Genomic DNA, 21,090 nt, shown 5'->3' with positions numbered 1-21,090 from the left:
CCTAGGGGCTCCAGTAACCACTTAGCACCAGGTGGGCTGTGAGCTCGTCCACTAATCTAAGAAAAAAAAATCAAGTGTACCAGAGTGGAAAAATGAAAGAAATCGCTGAAAAAATCTTCTCGGGTTCTTCCAAAAAGTCCATTGAACTTTTAGTGACTTCTCAGCATTTTATTGAAAAAACATTACATTTAATCTCATGCAATGCGTACGGTATTGTCTTACCTTATTTAATTCTAACCACTTCATTTCATATTCGATTATTTCATTTCAATCCAATTCCATTTCCTTTTTCATACAACAGACATTACTTCGGTCTTTATAAGAAAGATTTGGCTGTATGACCTATTTTCTTTATACCTGTCGATGGACAAACCGAACAAAAAACCTTTTCATTTACTTTCATCATTGACAGAATAGATTTATTGGCGGCATATACATAATTGCATGAAATGATTAAAATCTCAAATAAATCAATTTCATCACATTTCGTTTCATATCCCATTTCATACATGTAACAGAATATGTACATACTTAATAAATACATATTTTTTTATTTAATTGGCTGTACCCGTCCGCTTGGCTGGGCATTTAAAATTAACATTATTATTTCTCACCCCCACAAAGATTCTCATCATTCACACCTCTGCAACTGGTGTAGGGAGTCCAACACTCATATAAATATTAGCCTATCCATTAAGTACATGTATTTTCTACATGGATACCAAGTTCCAAGTCAATCGGATGCATGGTTCATTAGTTATAACGGAACATCCGCAAAACCACTCTAGATTTATACATTAGTATAGAAGATTAGTATAGACTCGACACTGGCAACGCTAGAAGACAATTGCCATAATAAATAAATAAAGAAATTCTGAACACGAAACTCCTACCGATAAACATCTAATCTAGTTTCAGATCTGGTAAAGAGTTACCACAATGTGCGAGTAAGAAATAACTTCAAAACAACTCTACCAAATGTGACAGCCAAAGAGGAAGCAACGTAAACCAATTTGTAAACCAATAAAGTGCCCTATTTTTTATATCTTTGATCTGATGAGCGAATCGCGCAAATCCGATACCGAATCATATTTGTGACGCTCCAACCGTTACTGCTTTCGGAGAAGATGAACACAAATTTGAATAAATGGAAGCGGCTGGCAAGTTGTTTTAAAACATAGCTACTTGTGAGTCGAAGGTATTTTAAACACAAATGTCATTGATTGCAACATATGTACATCTATAGCAACTAGAGGTCCCGCAGTAGTCGAAATTCGACTATAATTAATTGGAATTGTAAGTTTGTACACTATTATAATAGTATTTTATATTTCTATAATCTTAAATTTCGCCAAGACTACACTATAAAAAATATTAACAAAGACAAACATTATTTAATCTATTCTCAATTTGACAACAGACGTCAAGAACAAAAGTTTGACAATAAATAGTATGCATGCCTGTGTGCGTCAAATACATGGTATGTAGTGTGTGTAATGTTTTCTTTATTGACTCAAGGTATCTATTATGCATTATTTAAAAAAATTATTAGGATTCTTCACTTCTTCTCTGTATTCTCTATGAGTGTGGAAAATTTCATACTACTCCGTTCGCGCAATTTTCGTAAAAAGGGATACAAAGTTTTTGCTTCACGTATTAATATAGATGCTACGCGCTGTGGTTCGAGATAAATAAAACATTCACGCCCAAGCTTACACTTCACAATTTGCAATTCCCTTCGAGTAGAACTGTTTAGTCACCGCCTTAATGTCATTTCTGCATCGCTTTCCTAGTTTACACGACATGTCTGCATTTACCGAGAGCATTTCCGAGTTTTTCCGAAACCCGTTTTCGCTATTTGACAATAGATGGCGTTACACTTCTTGAAGGTTCCCGACAGTACTAGTTGTTTTGTTATCCGTATTTTGCTATTGGATGACAGATGACGTTACTAACACTGGCATAACAGATAACAATTTTGATATAAATGTCGTTTTATGAATGTATGTTTTCTATAGACACTAAAATGGTTTTCGATAATATTAGGTCGTTATCTATAAAGTTGCTGTTTACTAGTATAGTATACAGAAAATTCAAGTATTTTTTTATATTTCTTTCATTCAATATATGCTGCCATGTTACGGCAGACGGCCCTACTGTTTGGGACCCTAACTACTCCACCGCTGAGTCAATCATTCCGATACGCCGCTTGTCTAAATTCAAAATGAATAACAAACAATATCATACTCGTATTTCGATTATAGCTATCGTGTTATCAGTCAGGCCACAAACATTTCTCTATACGACATCGTTATAACAGTAGCTGTCTGTGTACGACAAATGACTGTCCCCGGTATAACGGCTGAATGAGCCGGATAACCGGCGCGGCGGCATAGTCTGGTTCGCATTGTGCAACTTTGAACTTACACCTTTATTGTTAGAGCACGGTTCAGGTATCTTACCTATCTTCACCGCGGAGAATCGTCGCTATCAAACCAAAATCTGCTATGTGCAAAACCTCTATTTTGAATTAACGAGTAAAAACATTTTCGTATAAAATTTTATATGAAGGTGATTTTTAAGAACTATATCAAATGAAAGCTATAGATAAATATTAAAGCTATAGACACATAACAGTTTTTTTTATACGGTAGATAGGCCTGTGAACTACACGAAAAGGTCACAAAGTAAAAACCTCAAAAATTGCACATAGCAATGTGCAGCACAAGTGTATACATGCTTACATAGTACATACATAATAATATATGCAAGCTCATCTTGAAAAATTCGTTAGCGCAATACAGGCTTTTCTTTATTAGAGATGGGACGAACTCAGGGTCAGCTGATATAAATGCCACATACCTTGAGATATGAGGTTAAAGTCCAAATGGAATAGGCTGTGTGACGCTCGAAACCAAAACACACCGGCTCGCCTTTAACTCAAACGAAATGCTCTATTCATATATCAATAGAAACGTCTAGAATTTCTATGCTGTATCCCGTAAGCTCATATCCTGCGCCCTTGGTCGTATTGTGCCGCGATATTCCTTTATGAAATCCTTTTACAATACGAACCGTGAATAAGGAGAAGTATTGCGAGGCTTACGGCGCGCTTGAGCTCTTTGTACGTATAGAGGAATAGTTTTATTAGAAAAGATTAGGGCTCACAGGATAGAATCAACGGAAGTTCGACACTCGTATCTACCTTTTGTTTTATATATATGTAATATGTTAATATATGTTATGTGTTTGTTGAAACAAAACAAAAATAAAGTTGTTGCTCTGTAAAAGAGTTATTTATTTCATGAAAAGAAAAATTTGCAAACACTAATTTAATATCCATTGACAAGTCTTTATAATATCGATACCTTTTTGTCGAACTGATAACGAGTTTTATAATATTTTTACGTTGGATATATTGAAAACCAAAATGAGAACAAAAGGAGTACATAAAATATAAGCTTAATCTTGAGTTGTAATTGATCAATTTACTTATTGAGCGAGTAGTGCATGCTATTATTGTCCAACTTGAGCCATGAGTTATTCTCATGGCAGTGACAACTTAACCTCAGTGGACTAGACCACTTGGATTCAGTCAATTTGTTGAAATATTTAGTATTCGATATCTCTGCGTGTTTTTTGTTCTAGTCTTCAGACTGAATGACATATACTTAGTCTGGCCATAAATACTGTTACAATTAAAAATAAACAAAATATTACATTTGAATTTGGAATCTGTCATTTTTATATGATTGCTCATTGAGTTTTCTCATTTCGGCGCCAATACATTGTACAATATTTTGCGATATTAAAATGGAGTGGGGTGACAAAGAGAACCGAATCGCTGTGATTGCATTACACAAAGTCGGTATGGAGCCAAATGCAATTTTTAAAACTCTGCATACGTTTGGTATTAGTAAAATATTTGTGTACCGGACTATTAATAGGTGCAATGAGACATCTTCTGTTTGTGACAGAAAAAGATCTGGCCGTCCACGTAGTGTTCGTACGAAAAAGGTGGTCAAAGCAGTAAGGGAAAGAATTCGAAGAAATCCTGTCCGAAAGTAAAAGATTTTATCTCGAGAGATGAAGATAGCACCTAGAACCATGTTGCGTATTTTAAAAGATGACTTAGGACTTGCAGCCTATAAGAGACGTACGTGGTCACTATCCGACTTCAGTGATGATTTGGTGGGGTATTAGCTATGAAGGAGTGACTGAGCCATACTTTTATGAAAAAGATATCAAAACATCAGCACAAGTATATCAAGATACCATTCTTGAGAAGGTAGTGAAGCCCCTTAACAACACCATGTTCAATAATCAAGAATGGTTCTTCCAGCAAGACTCGGCGCCAGGTCATAAAGCTCGGTCTACGCAGTCTTGTTTGGAAACGAACGTTTCGGACTTCATCAGAGCTGAAGATTGGCCGTCTTCTAGTCCCGATCTTAATCCGCTGAATTATGATTTATGGTCAGTTTTAGAGAGTACGGCTTGCTCTAAACGCCATGATAATTTGGAGTCCCTAAAACAATCCGTACGATTGGCAGTGAAAATTTTTCTCATGGAAAGAGTGCGTGCTTCTATTGATAACTGGCCACAACGTTTAAAGGACTGTATTGCAGCCAATGGAGACCACTTCCAATAATCTTTTTATACTTTAAATTGGTTTTATATTTATGTATTAAACTAACACACTGTAAAAGTAATAAATGTTATTTGCCATAGAATAGATTTATAGATAGACATAGATTTTTTTTATATTCTTTATTGTAACAGTATTTATGGCTAGACTAAATATAATCTTATATGAATACGTCTTTCTGGTACTCATCATATGACAGAAAATCCTATCAAAATATGGAACGTTTATTTATTTGCTTGATTCCATTAGCAAAAGGAACTTCCTTCGGACCGGAATGATTATTTCGCGGCAAAAGCACAGCAGAATAATGGTAACTTCACCGTAAAATGTTCAATATTGTATTATTTGTAACAACGAAACAAGGGCAGTGGGAACCACTATTTGACTTTTTTTTTTTTTTTTTTTTTTTTAATTGCTTAGTTGGGTGGACGAGCTCACAGCCCACCTGGTGTTAAGTGGTTACTGGAGCCCATAGACATCTACAACGTAAATGCGCCACCCACCTTGAGATATAAGTTCTAAGGTCTCAGTATAGTGACAACGGCTACCCCACCCTTCGAACCGAAACGCATTACTGCTTCACGGCGGAAATAGGCGGGGTGGTGGTACCTACCCGTGCGGACTCCCAAGAGGTCCTACCACCAGTGATTACGCAAATTATAATTTTGCGGGTTTGATTTTTATTACACGATGTTATTCCTTCACCGTGGAAGTCAATCGTGAACATTTGTTGAGTACGTATTTCATTAGAAAAATTGGTACCCGCCTGCGGGATTCGAACACCGGTGCATCGCTACACACGAATGCACCGGACGTCTTATCCTTTAGGCCACGACGACTAAAATAAACTTTCCAGTCGTATAATGTTTCTCTGTAACTGTGAATATTCAAAGGAGGTGGACTGCTCGGGGCAAACATCAAATTTCCTCACACGACCGTGACTTTAATAATTGATCTGTCACCCGAAAAACTTTTATATTTCCAACACGATTGAGTCCAAAGTCGTAACGACAGGAAACCCTCGTCAATATTTACGGAATACCCGTAAATATTAATAAAAGTTACGTGGGTACGGATCTATTGGCTTTCGACATCACTGGATGGAATCCTCGTTGAAATATGTTACACATAATATTTAGTAATTTAAGAACGGAATGTATGGATTAATGAAAGATAATGAAATATGAAGCATGACTGAGTGAGAGAGATGGGAGATGTCGTGTTACGAGGTAAGAAAGACGGCGAATGAATGTTGGACACATCGTTTTATTTTTAAGCAGAGGAGGAATGAGGGTAGTGTAACTCTGAAGACGAAAGACTTTTATATACCGTAAAATGGGGCGATTAGGGACAAATTCCAACTTTATGAGCAATTTTAAGGTAGTTGTTGATGTATATAATGATATATCAGGATCAAAATGATTGAGTCTTGGGGGCATCTTTGTTGTCTAATTTAAAATTATGCAACTAGCATTCCAGTTTAAGCAAAAAATGCAAAAATAGGTGTAATCCCTATTTACCCGAAAATTGCGGTTAATTGGGACGAAATGAGAAATTTGCTAGGGTTGGCACTACTTTTATTTTTATATATAGTTTTAATTTATTTATTTATTTAGTTGCACCAACAAAGTGATCATCAATAAAAAAAATTGAAAAACTGACAAAAGTACATGGCAGACATCACCTCAATTATAGGTGCAATCGACAGTGCTGATATTTCTATCTGGGTTAAGAGATTAGGTGTGTCGGTTATTCCATGGATTAATCAGATGAATACCCCCACTCTGAACAAATATTAAATATTTTATTATGTATTACTTAGACACTTTTGTCCACCTTGAGATTTCATTGATCTTGTTACATGTCTCTGCAAAATCGACTTGCTTATATTAAATTGCTTATCTATTTCAACTAAAGACTTATTCCCAATTTCGCTTTGAATAAACCAGATTTTTACCAACAAATTTAAAAAATATTGTTATAACTACATAGACAACCCTACAAACCTGTACCTATTTATACTTAGGTCGTTTCCATTTCACGTATTCTCATCCCAATTGACCTCTTTTTCGTTGTTATTTGTACCTAAGACGTCCCCAATATCCCCAAAAACAACAGATTTTTACATGTATTTTTATTTAATCAAATACATTAAAACCAATAACAACTGAGACTTACCTTTAATATATATGCTGGTTCAAACACTAAATAACGTTTATAAATCATAGTCGTCTTCTATTATTATCAAATAAATCAAAGAGAGCAAAGTTTCTAGCACTAAAATAATTACCACCACAGGAAGTTAATTTGAAACGCGATTTTTTATAAGTTAGCAGCTATTATCATGCATGTTCAGAGTTGTTTTGTGAACTTTCAACATTCTACTATTAAACTACAAAAAATGGAAGATTTTGCAACGAATATAAAACTTAAATTGAGCATCGAAAGATTTTCCCGGTTTTTTCCCGATTCGCCTCTCAATCCCTAATCGCCCCATTTTACCGGTACTTTATTTTTTATTATTATGTTATTTACTTGTAATAAGAAAGACTGAATAAAAAATCAAGTTTGTGTGAAGTCATCAACTGTTTCATTAGCTCAAAGCGAATAGAAGATCCCACAGTAATATGTATCATTTAGTAACAACTAATTATAGTGACTTCATTGATGTTTGGCTTCTTGAAAAACTAACCACTGTAACCTTGAAAGACACGCAGAAATAGGAACTTTCGTATTAGACGATGTCACAAGCCTCTGTGCCAGGGTATCGTATTTTCGGTCGAAAATTATAAATAAATTTCCATGATAGGCTAAGCTTAATATATTTTTTTAATAATTAAATTAATAATATATCTTTTTTAATATATGATTTTATTTCCAGCCCTTTCATTAATAAGAAAAAACAAATATATCGGTTTAAGACTTCAGTCATGAGTGTCGAAACACAAAAAGTCTGGTTGAAAACGATTACGTAACTTTTCTGTCATTCTCAACACACACACAGACATATAATATTTTAAGGTACCGCACTTAAACATCAAAGTGTAGTTAGGAATAAATTATAGTGTTTTTACTAAAGGAAACGGCTAAGTGCCGGCCGCATTTGTAATAATACAATGAGAATAAATGGAATAATATTACTTAATAATGAAAAGAACACGAGATGGATCCAGAATGTGTTCTGCCTATTTTGGAAATTATTTTTCGTTATTTTGAAAGCCAATTATTCTACTGCAACCATGGTTTTCATTTAAGGAAATGTCTAGGGGACACGTACTTTGTATTCACTTTTAGTTTCAAATAGCATTTTTAACATGCTTTCATCAGCTTGGTATGTATGTATGTATGTACGCTTGTATGCATCGGAATCCTTTAACACCATATTCACGCACTTGAAGAAGTCCGATTAACTGGAAAATTTTCTCGCGCCTGATTTGCTATTTAAGCACTTTTTTTCGTTCTCAAACTTGTAAAATACTAGCTGTACCTATCCGCTTCGCTAGGCATTTAAAATTAACATTATTATTTCTCACACCCACAAAGATTCTCATCATTGACGCTCCCGCAACTGGTGTAGGGAGTCTAACACTCATATAAATATGAGCCTATCCATTAAGTACATGTATTTTCTACATGAATACCAAGTTTCAAGTTAATCGGATGCATGGTTCAGTAGTTATAACGGAACATCCGTAAAAACCACTGTAGATTTATATATGAGTATAGATTATTTTGGAGTTGGTAAGCAATTCAGCTCATGGGCCCCTTGATGTTAAGCGATTGTATTGTCCAGCAGCTGTCTTATCATAGTGCGTGATTGATGCAGAAATTAAGATGACGGTGGTACATACCCTTGGTAATAATAACTGGAAAAAAATCACGCACGGTCATCCGGCCCCAAATTAGGATTTTCTGTGTTAGGGGTACCAGAGATTAGCTAAGTATGTAGATAAGTATGTATTACTTATATACGTTTAAATATATGGTAGTGCAAGGTAGAGGTGGAAGAGGTCGACCGCTGGAGACATGGTTAGAGTATGTAAAGACGATATGAGAGAAAGAGAGGATTAATAAGATGGAGACAAAGAAGAAGAAGGTGTTTCTTTTTATTGCTTAGATGGGTGGACGAGCTCACAGCTCACCTGGTGTTAAGTGGTTACTGGAGCCCATGGACATCTACAACGTAAATGCGCCACCCACCTTGAGATATAAGTTCTAAGGTCCCAAGTATAGTTAGTTACAACGGCTGTCCCACCCTTCAAACCGAAACGTATTACTGCTTCACGGCAAAAATAGGCAGGGTGGTGGTACCTGCCCGTGCGGACTCACAAGAGGTCCTACCACCGGTACACATATGTAGATAATAAACATCCAGATAAACCACAAAGCAACCTGTTCATCACACGTGAATAAAATTAATAATAATAATAATAAGGTTACATAAGTAATTCTCACCTGATGACCAACGTAGCAAAGAGCACCGCCAGCAGCGGCAGCAGGGTCCCGAAGCAGGCCAGGAACAATGTCTGGACGTCCGTGAAACCTGAGAACACAGACAAGACTGCGACAGGTCACGTGCCAACATGTGTGTTCAAAGAAATATTCATCATCATCAGACCATTTGAGAGTTAGACCCAGTTTTTTTCCTAACTAATCGCTGGGAACCTAAGGGTCTATTTCAACTTCGCACGGGCTCACGGGCTTAACCTGTTCATGATTGACTTCCACGGTGAAGGAATAACATCGTGTAATAAAAATCAAACACGCAAAATTATAATTTGCGTAATTATTGGTGGTAGGACCTCTTGTGAGTACGCAAGGGTAGGTACCACTACCCTGCCTATTTTCTGCCGTGAAGCAGTAATATGTTTCGGTTTGAAGGGTGGGGCAGCCGTTGTAACTATACTTAGACCTATATCTCAAGGTGGGTGGCGCATTTACGTTGTAGATGTCTATGGGCTCCAGTAACCACTTAACAACAGGTGGGCTGTGAGCTCGTCCACCCATCTAAGCAATAAAAAAAATAAAGACACGAAAAATCAACTCCAAAAAAGTTAGTTAACTTTGACAACTATAAAATCTGCGATTCCTAGTACAAGAGGCAGATCCACAAGTATTTTGGCAGCAATCCAGGTCGAGCGCTTTTAAGAAGGTCGGAATATTCAAAAGCGGCTCACCACTAATATATTTACATAATAAGTCCAGGCATCGACCGAAGTAATATATTAAACTGCTTAATAGATTCAGAATTTTGTGCGAATTTGACTTTTAATAATTTATACAATCACTAGCTGGCCCGGCAAACGTTGTTTTGCCCTATAAATTATTGATAGGAAAGATAAATAACCTAGATATCGACTGCAACGCCATCTGCCGCGCTGATTTGTAAATCTAAACTAGTCTCGAATCCATCTGAAGGGCGAGAGATCAAATTGATTGATTCTCTACTCTGACCGATATGCAAAATCGGTTGAGCCGTTTCGGAGGAGTTCAATCACGCACATCGTGACACGAGAATTTTATATATTAGATAAAAAAGTCACATTAAATTTATTTGTAAGCTAGCTGACCCGGCAGACTTCGTAGTGCCTCAATCGATAAATAAAAGACCTAAACTCCTGTATAAAATAAACTTAAAACAAACAATAGAAATCCGTCCGACGGGGGACACATCAAGGGAAAAAGAAAATTATTATTTTTATTTAATTCCGAACATTTTCATATTTATCTACCTTTTAAACCTTTTCTGGACTTCCACAAATAATTGAAGACCAAAATTAGCCAAACCGATCCAGCCGTTCTCGAGTTTTATGAGATTAGCGAACAACAATTCATTGTTATATATATATGTTGTGGTTAACGACTTTTAATAATATTAAGATGTTGTTTTGACTATTATTTTAAATGATGAAATGTTGTTTTGATAAATATCACAAAATGTAGGGTAGACTCCGTAACGCCACAGTATAAAATGGCGGTACGTGGACAGAGTCGTAGCATTCCGTATCAGACAGTCATTCAGTCCGTATCGGACGGTCCGTCCGTCTCAGTCAGTGAGTCTCTGGCAGGCAGTCAGTCAGTCGATCTGTCGTTCAACCAAATACGAGTGATGACGGAAACTACCGCTTAGGGATGGCTCCCTGGCGCGCCGCCGCCCCCGACATATAAGATAAATCTAAGAACATATTACTTACACTCTGCTACATATAATTGTTTGTTAATCTGTTCATTTATATAAACTTTATCAATCAATACAATAATATATTAGTACAATCTCGACCTAAGCTATAAAAGAAAACCAAAAAAGTATATATAAAAAAATATTCACGAAAAAAGTTAAATTAAAATGAAAAAACTAAAATCGAGAGTTTTCGTACAATCAATACCAAAATATATTGGTACAACCTCGGCCTAAGCTATGAAAGAAAAGCCAAAAAAAAACAAAATGTGTGCAATTCACACGTGGTAGAAGTGAAACCTTCCAAAATTAAAATACAATTATCCTAAACGTCTTAAGTATATGTAAAATTTTGTCATTAGTAAATAATTGTAAGGTAGCGCCCTCTGTGAATTGATATTTTAATTTCACGTATAATCCTAAATTAAAATTCACTACAAGAGCTTTCATACACACGTTAGTATTAAAAAATCTCACAGATGGCGCTGTATTAAATAGTATGTATATTTCTGTCTCATTCTTTGCTGGCTTCATCCTACACATTTTTGTATTTGTGTCTCTTACCTGTCGTTTTTTCCGTTGCATACGGTTTGAAATCACAACGATTCTAAAGAAGTTGTCACTTCAAAAATATGTAAAAAATGGTCACGAAAAAAGTTAAATTAAAATGAAAACTAAAATCGAGAGTTTTTATACTAACATGAGCAAAAAGTTACAGGATTGTTGTACAACAAATCTAGGTCAATTGTAAAGAGCCGTGCGCTAACTTATATTGAAACTGGGGCAATTCTGTTACTAAACGACTGCCCGAAGCTACGTAATGCGGTCAATTATATTTTGTTATTTAATTTAACTATACCGATTTATTTTATGTAAAATTTATTTTGTCCAAGTAAAAATTTCTTGTGTATTTCGGATCCGCGGCTGTGTAGTATCACCCCAGAAAAGCACATCTCCAGTTCTTCTCGTGGATTTCATACCAACGACTAAGAAATTGACCGGAAAATAAACGGCAGTGTTTTTTTTTTTGCCTAGATATGTGGACGAGCTCGCAGCCCACCTGGTGTTAAGTGGTTACTGGAACCCATAGACATCCACAACGTAAATGCGCTACCCACCTTGAGATATAAGTTGTAAGGTCTCAGTATAGTTACAACGGCTGGCCCACCCTTCAAGCCGAAACGCATTACTGCTTCGCGGCAGAAATAGGCAGGGCGGTGGTGGTACCTACCCATGCGGACTCAAGTGAAGTCCTACCACCAGTAATTACGCAAATTATAATTTGGCGGGTTTGCTTTTTATTACACGATCTTATTCATTCATCGTGGAAGTCAATCGTGAACATTTGTCGAGTACATATTTCATTAGAAAAATTGGTATCCGTCTGTGATTCCAACACCGGTGCATCGCTCAACACGAATGCATCGTACGACTTCGCAGTATCTAAGTATTATATTATACTATTGGACTACGATCTACTATTGTGACCCAGCACACCGGCAAGCTTCCTGTCCATTTCTGTCGTTAATCAATCATACGTCCCATTTTGAAGAACCCGACTGCCGTTATACAGGACTATTATGTCTACGGTTTCATATCTGAAGTTAAGCTCCATTCCCATTTGTGATGCCCATGAGCCGTGAAGACAATCTAGCATCAAGAATGTCGACTAGTGCCAAAACAAATCGTTTCAATTTTAACGCTAAACCGCCTAATACGGTCGTAGAATACGTGAACTGTTTTGTTTTTCATTCACACTGAATTTTGTTTTCTATAGTTGTCAGCGTTTACAGTACGAAAGAAATCAACTAGAATTATTTTTAAACTGACACTTTAATATATTACAAAATTTTACTATCTCATATCTATAGTAATAGACGATGACTTTTTTTTTTGATAACGCCATCATTATATTGATCTATATTGAGTACCAATACAAAACTAGATGATGACTAGGTTTTTTTTTATAACGCCATCTTGTTGTGTCTTTAAAGCGGTTAGTTGCCCTTAATAAAGAAAAATAGTATTATTATTCGCCAATAGATGTCGGGATGAGTTGATTATTGAAAACACGAATAAAATAACATTTTCTGAAAATAAATCGTAGCTAGATCGATTTATCGCCCCCGAAATCCCCTGTATACTAAATTTTATGAAAATCGTTGGAGCCGTTTCCGAAATTCAGATTATATATATATATTAATATACAAGAATTGCTCGTTTAAGAGTATAAGATTCAAATCATAGTCCTAACCAACTGTATCTCTATGCTACGGTATCTAAATTCCTTTCGCCGTCATCTGTGTCCCCTTCTTCGGGAAATTTCGAGTCTGCAATTCCAAGCACTAGCCGGACCTAATATGAAGGCAGCTAGACTGATCGTCATAATTATAGCGCAATATTGAAGGGAAAAACAGTAATTTAAGAATTTACGTATTAACTAGTAAAACATGTTTCTTTTAGAACTAGCTTTCCTCTACGCATTCGCCTGCGTGGCGACCCTCTAGACCCGTGAGACCTTGGAACTCATGTCTCAAGATGGCAGCATTTAGGTCGTAGATGTCTTTAAACTCCAGTAACCACTTAACACCTGGCAGACCGTCAGCTCGTCCACCCGTTTAACCAATAAAACAAATAAAAATAAAAAGATCTACGCTCTACAGTCGGATGGGAAGTAGCCTATACCTAATTTCATTAAAATCTGTTCAGTGGTTCGAATGTTAAAACGTAAGAAGGTAATAAGAGTTGCTCACGTAATATAACATCTAATACCAAAATTTATAAATGTAATTTCCAAATGTCTTTGAATGGCAACTTTTTTCAACATCTTATTATGATGAAAGCCTATTAAATTCTGCTCCTAATTAATGTCCGGAAAACTGTAATAACACAGACGGACAGTAAATAATTCTATAAATTTCTTGCTTCTATTTTAATTGCTTTTCTTCAATGTACACATCGGATACTTCTGTTTTCATTATATAATTCATAATACATATACAATAATATCCGAAGCTGATCACTGATCCAATTATGACAAGAGTAACTTGAAGACAGTATGAATATCGTCATTTTCTTTGAGACGAAATCCTACGTGTATCAATGCAGTAACTTCCCTATACCCTCGACATTACTGGTACTTACGATTAATGGTAACCACTTACCGTTTGATGAGTGAAACACTGTCTGCCATTAACAATAACAGATGATGATAAATGCTAGTAAAATATATAACTAGATGATGACCGAGCTACGCTCGTTTTTTTTTTGATAACGCCATCTTGTTGTGTCTCTAAAGGGGTCAGTTGCCCTCAATTAAAAAAAATAGTATTATTATTCGCCAATAGATGTCGGGAAGAGTTGATTATTGAAAATCCGAATAAAACAACATTTTCTGAAAATAAATCGTAGCTAGATCGATTTATTGCCCCCGAAATCCGTTTCCGAGATTCAGATTATATACATATATATTAATATACAAGAATTTCTCGTTTAAAAATAATAACATTTTTTTTCTATTGGATTCACAATTATGAAGAATTTTTGTTAGCGTTCTTAAAATAAATCTAGGATTATTCCGTAAAATTCGAATTTAGTTTGAAAATCACTACCCAGATGGGTGCAAATAAATAATAACATAAAATAATCTTATTTAGTTACAAAATATGAAAAGCTAAAATATACTACCTGTTTCGAACAATATTAATTTACCCTTCGAATTAAAATTAAAAGCTTCTCCTTGAACCGAGCACTGAAAGCTCGCATACGAGGGTAGCCTATTTATGAATTATGTATAAAGTGTAGATGAAAAAGCTTCATATGTAGCCTCCGCGTCATGTAGAAGGTTGGAGTGTTATTTATTAACTTATTACGCTTTCTGCTCTAACTTTTTAAGGTATTAAATATAATAATATGTACATATTATATTTATTATGATTCGTAAGCTTATAGATATGTCGGTCAATGCATCGAAGGTTTTTTTTATTATCCTTATAGGCAGACAAGCATACGGCTCACCTGGTGGTGAGTGATTACAGTCGCCCATGGACGTTAGCAATGCCAGGGGCAGAGCCAACCTGCTGCCTACCGTGCCCTGTCCTTGGCTCCAGATCATCGAGAAGGTACCGTCTGTGGTCATGAATATGAACCATCTTCCAGGATGAAATTTTATCATGTAATATATGGAAACGCGTAAAATATTTCATTTACTTTTGTTAAGTATGGAGTTATATTACAAAATGATTGTTAAAGAACAGTCTTCGAGTTACAAAAGACCTTAAAAAACGGAGACATTGATTCGGAATAGACAAGAAGTAGGCAAAGTTAACGCGTGATTATTGTTAGATATTGGATTCTGCCGCGAACAAACCGCAAAAATTTTACATTTCACACGCATTTCACACTTGTTGAAGATCGTGCGCTCAAGTGTCCAATACAAAAAGAACCTTTGTGAATTGGACCTAATTTATTACGTAAACATACTTTATCGCTCCAATCTCCGGACTGCGCGGTATTGCTACATGAATATTGTACGAAGGTCCCTAATTTGTCACGTTTACGGGCACAAAGCGGACCTCGAACAGACACTTGTATTGTTTTGTTATTTAACACGGATCTAACCCTTTGATTTGAATGAGTATTAATTTATTAGTAGGATGACATTCATTCTACGTATTGTATATGCCCATACAACGAAGCCATCAAGAGTTGCAATTAGGCGTTATACAATTGAGATACACCCCCTGTTTTAAAGCTTACTGTTATCCATTAGTACACACTAATATTGCTTGCTACTACCAAATTTCCTGCTTGAGTTTAGTCACTTACCACCCCATTATACTTGGGTATTAACTTATTTTCCTATATTATTTTCCTATTTCAACAAAATTATTTAATCTTTTTTCAAGGGCATCTGGCATTATAGCCCACATTCCATCTTGTGGCCCTGCTGGAGCCAAAATGGACTACAAAGTGAATATCTAACTACACGAAAGTACGCTCAGTGCATTGCTATTAACAATGTAAGGTTGCGTTATTATTATTTATTTCTGTGGATAAATATAGGAGTTACCGTCCAGAATACTGTTATGTGTCTACAAATCCCAAATCCTACCGCGTCTCTTGAGCTATAAAACACGATTTTAAGTTTGACTGTAAGAACAGTTGTTCTGCCTCTCGAACTTTTTGCGGCAGATCCATAAAGTGATGATGCCCATTATACAACGCACAATATATCCTATTACAAGTAGTCACGTAAACACATCTATCTGTTTATCATTACTTATTCTGACTGACTGATTCATAAACTGAAACTGATGTTCTCGAGATGACATTGACCTTTTCCCAACCATTGTAGAAAGGTCCATAAATTTGCTCGAAATGGTAAACGATTCTAATTGTAACTGTATGTTGTTCTTTACTTTCGTTTTGTCACTATGTTCTTACTAGCATATTTTTAAGAAATTACTGTTACTAACTAATTAATATGGATTAATAATTTTATCTGAAATAAATGAATTTAATAATAATAATTTAAAATCATATAAATCAATATTAAAAGTTCTTGTAAGTCTTCTTCTTCTTTGTCTCCACCTTATCCCACTAGGTGGGGTCGGCCCAGCTAATTTTCTATTCTATTCTCTTCTATCAGCCGTCATCTCAACACTCACTCCTCTCTCTCTCTCGTATCTTTTTTTTTATTATTTATTGCTTAGATGTGTGGACGAGCTCACAGCCCACCTGGTGTTAAGTGGTTACTGGAGCCCATAGACATCTACAACGTAAATGCGCCACACACCTTGAGATATAGTTCTAAGGTCTCAGTATAGTCACAACGGCTGCCCCACCCTTCAAACCGAAACGCATTACTGCTTCACGGCAGAAATAAGCGGGGCGGTGGTACCTACCCGTGCGGACTCACAAGAGGTCCTACCACCAGTAAGCAAATGGTAAATGTAACCTTCTTCTGTTTCTATCGTACATGGTCGTACACGTCTTATGGAGAATAGGTAATTAAGGTGATTTACAATCACATAAACCAATCAAACTGGAACTAACCAGCGGATTCTCAAAGCACTACAATGAATACTCACTTGTGTCCGGCGCTAGATCGTTATCGACTTCGTGTCCGGTTATGTTCAACATATAGGCACTTCTGTTCTCTTTACCGGCTTTCACCACTTCGACAAGTTCAACGTAATCCAACTTCTTGAGCACGTCACCGATGCCTGCATCTCTACTGGTTTCATTAACGCCAGTTTCGCTCTCGTTGATTCTGGTGGCGATCAAAAATTCGAAAGTCGGCACGCCTTCGACGAATTCTGAATCGGGCTTGAACAGTAAATCTGTGATAGTATCATCTCGATTAGTTTCTGAATCGATTAAATCGTCTAGCAGCGCTGATATGTTTCGTTTTTCGTTCGACACACGCTTTTGAGTGTTGCTGTTCTGTGATAGTTCCTTGTCCCGCTGTTGTTCCGAGCTGACCATTGCGTCCGCCTCCTTTAAATCATCAATTTCTGCTTCCTCGTCATTGGCGACCACTAAAGTATCAGAATCAGGATTTATTGGAATAAAGGTATGGTTATTTGAAAATTTTATGATGATATCTGTTACGTTGTCAGGGTTCGGTCGGGCGTTAACGATAAATTTAGCGAGGAGCAGCTTCAGTAGCAAATAAAGAAATTTTAATTTGACAATAGTCATTTTGGCGTTAACCGATCATGCTCGATGGGTGAAAGTCCTGGGCTGCTGGTGCGGCGTCCGCCGGCCTGCGAATCAGAAAAAAAACCAAATTTAATTCCCCCTAAGAGAGTTCAGTTTGTTTTCTGAGTGACTTTTATCTTAGAGTTTCGAAGAAGGAAGTTGTTTGATTGTTTTTCATTAGATCGGGAAGTACTATTAGCCTTCATTAGTTCGTGTAATGCAATTTGAAAGGTGCTGCTGTTTTTTGTTAAAGTTACAAGCTTTTGTTGGACTCGTGACCTACTTGGTATTAAGTGGTTATGAGAGGACGATTGTTATTATAGGACTCCGTACATATAACAATGCGGAAGCTACCATATTAAAGTCCAAATCTACATTGTATTATAATGCTACTCTTCCAGTCTTGAAACAGGTACAAATGAATACTCAAATACGTCCTAAGTGACCTCTTGTGAGCCCGCACGTGTAGGTACCACCGCCCTGCCTATTTCCGCCGTGAAGCAGTAATGCGTTTACCGTTGTAACTGTACTGAGACCTTAGAAGTTATTATCTCAAGGTGGATAGCTCATTTACGTTGTAGATGTCTATGGACTCCAGTAAGCACTTAACACCAGGTGGGCTGTGAACTTGTCCACCCATCTAAGCAATAAAGAAATTGGCAATTAAGTACCTACCCGCACCGGCTTATCCCTAATTACGTAAATAAAGTTCATAACCTTGCGCTTATGATTTTGATTACACGATGTTATTCCTTAATAAAGAAATGTAGGTATATGAACACAGATAACGTCTCTGCGACATAAATGTCCAAAAACATTACACAATTAATTAGGGGAATTAATGAGGATTTTCTCCGTTGTTACATAAACTCCGCTACAAGAGCAAATATTTTCGAGAACCAAATATCTTTGATATATATTTTAATTACGACAAGGCTCCGACACAGACCCCGTAGTACCAGATGCCGTAGTAGTCAGGACAGCTGACTAACCACTTGACTCGCGAGGGGTTCATAAGCGTCGAACTTAAGGCTTCGTCAAACAGAACGCGTAATTAACGCGCGTCAGAGCGCTAAACTAACGGCGCGCTATGACGCCGACATGTGTTGTACTACTATGGTAACATACCGTCAAACAGAGCCCCAGCGCTATAAGTACGCAACGCTATGTTACGGCTTCAGGACGCTTTGACGTCAGGCGTTCTAATTTTTTACAAATTTTATTTTAGTCCGAGTGAATGTGTATTAAAATACTGGATAATGCCCGAAAATTTGATAGAAATAGTTAGAAAATACCCATACTTATACAATGCCACATCTGAATCACTCGACATCTTAATACTTTTAACTTTTCACACTGCTATCGAAAGGCACTATGATTTGGTGAATGCGTTGCGTCAAGGATCGTTGGACTCATCTAGTCAATTTGTGTGACATGAAAAGAGTGCGACGTCAAAAGGCAGCGCTAAATACGCGTTCTGTTTGACGAAGCCTTTAGACAATACGAATATTCTGAGCGACGCTTAACTGGATACCAGTCAGCCGTCGAGTTAACGTCGAGCGTGTCATTTGCCGACGATCACCCGACTATCTAGAAGTACACGAGCGCTCGACGATTTGTCAACGCGTCGAGTTTAGGATTATTGGATTTTATTGTACTCAGTACACAGTGCGCGTGGGAGAACGTTTTGTCTTTCGAAGCGATTGGTATGCCTCGTTTAAGCTTACAAGGTGTATCGCAACCGTTCCTAGAGACTAGGATAGGCGCTAATAATAATATTTTTTACTGGTGGTAGGACCGCGCGGGTGGGTACCATCACCCTGCCCATTTCTGCCGTGAAGCAGTAATGCGTTTCGGGTTGAAGGGTGGGACAGCCGTCGTAGCTATACTTGAGACCTTAGAACTTATATCTCAAGGTGGGTGGCGCATTTACGTCGTAGATGTCTATGGCCTCCAGTAACCACTTAACACCAGGTGGGCTGTGAGCTCGTCCACCGCAATAAAAAAAAATGTCCCGGGAAGGTAGCGCTTAAGACCTATTTGGAATGCTTCAATAAGTGCCAAGCCCGCATCTCATCTGACGTTAAATTATTGCCAAAGTCTATAGACATAGCGCCGTGAATGCCACCACTGACTTTAAAGCATGCGTGTCGTCATTCCAATCGTATTGTGGAATTGCAACCTTACCCTTGAAACGGGAACGCATGACTTCTTCGTGGTGTATATAGGTTAGGACACGCCACACAATACGACTTACCAACCATTAATACAATAGCAAACACAAAAATAATTAAAAACAATTCTTATTAGAGAAATTTCTCGTAACGATCAAAAACTGTATATTGAGTTTTAATTATTAGAGTATGGTCCAAGTGGCGGATGAAAGGCGATTGCATGCAGCAGAGATGCGAATGTTGCGATAGATGTGTGGAGTAACGAGAATGGATAGAATACGGAATGAATATGTTAGAGGAAGTCTGAAAGTGGCACCTGTGACAGAGAAGCTGAGGAGTGCGCGTTTGGGATGGTATGGTCATGTGATGAGACGAAAAGAAAATGAGGTTGTTAAGAGAGTGTTAACTATGAATGTGGAAGGATTTAGAGGAAGAGGTAGACCTAAGAAGAAATGGATGGATTGTGTGAAAGTCGATATGGGTAGGAGGGGAGTGAGCGAAGAAATGGTATATGATAGAAGAGTATGGAAGGAGCAAACATGTTGCGTCGACCCCAGGTGACTGGGAGAAGGGCAGGATAATGATGATGATGATGATGGTCCATAAAATTGTTTTTTTTTTTCAGAATAAGCACGATGTTTAGTTGTGAAAAAAGACAAATTTAAGACGATACAGATCTAAAAAATATCCATGTACCTCAAGCGTCAGGATTGCGTAAATTTACAATACGAATAAAGGATACAACAAGAGTTCAATTATCCAGTTCACAATCAGTCCCGCAGTCAATTAAGGTGTGTTCGCGCCAGGTTTTAAAAAATAAAAACCCCAATCCCTGATGGAACTGGATATAACCTTAATATTCTCCATTAATTTCCCACGAGAACACAACATAATGTATATTTGGGTTACAAGCAACATATTTTATTGGTGTAAAAACGCTAGCAAAGTAAGAGCTAATTTCGGTTCTAGTTTGAAAAACATGTCATATTGCTTTAGCGATCAGAGGAGATTTCTAGATTCTAAAGCGTATTAATTTTCACAAACATTATTTTTGCTCGAGATAATTTCAAAGCTCGAATTATATCACCTAACGGCTGGACTGCCCTTTAAATCGAAGCACGCGGCTGCTTCGTGGCAGAAATAGTCATGATTATGGTACCTAGTGGCCTGGGCTCAAGATGCGTCAAAAAATCTTTCTCAATCACTATATCAGGAGATAGATTGGCACCTACTCGAAGCTACAACGTGAGTCTCATTTTATATTCTTATAAGGTTCTTAGTGCACTTATAAGGTTCTTAATGCACTTATAAGGTTCTTAATGCACTTATAAGGTTCTTAGTGCACTTATAAGGTTCTTAATGCACTTATAAGGTTCTTAGTGCCCTTA

The 21,090-nt window shown here is 37.0% G+C and overlaps 1 protein-coding gene across 2 annotated transcripts in view; it reads right to left on the bottom strand.

Annotated features, from left to right (window-relative positions):
• Positions 1–21,090, bottom strand: part of LOC105843018 (uncharacterized) — a 75,469-nt gene that overhangs the window by 42,661 nt on the left and 11,718 nt on the right. Inside the window, exons 2-3 of one of the 2 annotated variants that reach the window (XM_021346289.3) lie at positions 16,916–17,593; positions 9,101–9,206 (exon numbers count right to left, since the gene is read on the bottom strand). In XM_021346289.3, coding sequence (XP_021201964.1) covers positions 9,101–9,206; positions 16,916–17,528 — 719 coding nt within the window. In that variant the 5' untranslated portion in view covers positions 17,529–17,593. The remainder of the gene's footprint in view (positions 1–9,100; positions 9,207–16,915; positions 17,594–21,090) is intronic. The other variant, XM_012697940.4, reaches the window with a different exon arrangement.

The sequence above is a fragment of the Bombyx mori genome, chromosome 8, assembly GCF_030269925.1.
Source record: "Bombyx mori chromosome 8, ASM3026992v2".
NCBI lineage: Eukaryota > Metazoa > Arthropoda > Insecta > Lepidoptera > Bombycidae > Bombyx > Bombyx mori.
Note: the sequence above shows the minus strand (reverse complement) of the source record. Positions and strands in the feature narration are given on the sequence as shown.